Source organism: Myotis brandtii, unplaced genomic scaffold (genome assembly GCF_000412655.1).
Source record: "Myotis brandtii unplaced genomic scaffold, ASM41265v1 scaffold637, whole genome shotgun sequence".
Taxonomy (NCBI): domain Eukaryota; kingdom Metazoa; phylum Chordata; class Mammalia; order Chiroptera; family Vespertilionidae; genus Myotis; species Myotis brandtii.
In genome coordinates, this window is record NW_005370439.1 from 5459 (window position 1) to 7490 (window position 2032).

Genomic DNA, 2032 nt, shown 5'->3' on the forward strand with positions numbered 1-2032 from the left:
TCAATAAGTATATGTATCGACTATAGTGCCCACACGGAGTTATAAACCCATTAACTGTTTATTATTACTATTGTTGTCACCATTATCATTATCGGTAGTATTAGCCCTATAAATTTGGTAACTTTCATGTCAATGAAGCTAATCTGGCTCATTATCCTTGAATAATTACTGATGACCAGTCCTTTCTTAAGGTAACTAACTTTACTGCAATGCCAAGATTCACCTTCAACTTGATAAAATAACTTTGCTTATTCTCTCTCAAGTTCACTATCATTTTTTCTCTCACTCTCTCTCTAGCTTTTCATTCCAGGTCTCAATATCAGAGGACACAGTAAAAGACGATGACTTCAAACCTTACCATCTTTAGAGACATTTGGTACACCATGATTGGAATCCCAGGACTGGAAGATGCACATACTTGGATATCCATCCCCATCTGTTCCATGTATATAGTTGCTCTCGTGGGAAACGCCCTCTTATTATTTCTGATATTCACTGAGCATAGCCTTCATGAACCCATGTATTATTTCCTCTCTATGTTGGCCCTGTCGGATATTTTTCTCTCCACAGTTACCACACCAAAGATGCTAGCAATCTTCTGGTTTCAAGATGGGGGTATTTCTTTTGGTAGCTGTGTGTCCCAGATGTTTTTCCTTCACTTCATCTTTGAGGCAGAGTCTGCCATATTACTGGCCATGGCGTTTGACCGCTATGTAGCCATCTGTTACCCACTAAGATATACTACCATTCTAACCCCCTCAGTCATTGGAAAAATGGGTATTGCATCTGTAATTAGGAGTTTCTTTATCTGCTTCCCCTTGGTTTTCCTGGTTTATCGGCTTACTTACTGTGGGAAGAACATTATTCATCACTCATACTGTGAACATATGGGCATTGCCAAGTTATCTTGTGATAGCATCAAAATCAACATCTACTACGGGGTGATTGCAGCCCTATTTTCCACATGCCTGGATGTTGTGCTTATCATCATCTCCTATTTTCTTATACTCTGTACTGTGTTTAGAATTCCTTCCAAAGAAACTCGACTCAAGGCTCTGAGTACTTGTGGCTCCCATGTCTGCGTTATCCTACTATTCTATACCCCAGCCTTTTTTTCATTCTTTGCTCACCGATTTGGAGGGCACAGCGTACCGCTCCACGTGCACATTCTTCTGGCCAATCTTTATGTGGTGGTACCACCCGCTCTCAACCCCATCATTTATGGTGTTAAGACAAAGAAAATTCAGGAGAAGGTTATTCAGGTCTTTTCTTTGAGCAAGAAATTGTGCTGATGTAGACTAAACAACTTAGTCTTCGTTTTTCAATGTAACTCTGCTAATTGAAGAGTACCTACAATTATATTGGACATCTTAAATCATTTCAGTATTAGAAGAGAATAATAACAGTAAAAATTTAAGTAAATGAGATGAAAAATAAAAACTTTCTCTTTTTGTGATTTTGTTCAGGGCAATATCAGAGTAAGCACACCTTAGATTGTATGTAATACTGAGTTTTGTTACAATAGGCTTAAAGTATAATTGATTGCTTGCAATCATTTTCATGTAATTAATAAGGAAATACTAGTTTTATTTATTAGATTACATTGTAGGATTATGACTAAGGGGGAAATCTCTGAAGTCATACTGCCAATAATCAAATCTCTGCTCCACTGATTCTAAGTATAAAATCTTAGAAACATTATTTTACCTATGCGTCCATTATTTTTTTTAAAAAAATTGAGGAAGTATATAGTATCTGGAACATATTAAGTATTTAATGTTAGTATTCATTTATAGATATAGTAATAAAATTTAGTTTGCACATTTGCAGCGTCATGTTGGGTTCAGAATTGATTTAAATGTGAAACAGTGGAAAAAGCCTAACACATGCCAACAGCATGGATGGAACTGGAGAGCATTATGCTAAGTGAAATAGGCCAGTCAGAGAAAGAAAAACACCAGATGATCTCACTCATTTATGGATAATAAAGACCATTATAAACTAATGAACAAAAATAGATCCAGAGGCAGAG

At 36.5% G+C, this 2032-nt stretch overlaps 1 protein-coding gene across 1 annotated transcript; it reads left to right on the plus strand.

The window, feature by feature from the left end:
- Nucleotides 1-341: 341 nt before the first annotated feature.
- LOC102253942 (olfactory receptor 52Z1) lies at nucleotides 342-1292 on the plus strand. Its single transcript, XM_005880408.1, has one exon. It carries the CDS (start codon nucleotides 342-344, stop codon nucleotides 1290-1292), a length of 951 nt encoding a protein of 316 aa, XP_005880470.1.
- Nucleotides 1293-2032: the final 740 nt, after the last annotated feature.

Excerpts from the sequence above, each read along its gene's own strand:
- LOC102253942 (XM_005880408.1), top strand. The coding sequence starts at position 342 with ATGACTTCAAACCTTACCATCTTTAGAGACATTTGGTACACCATGATT.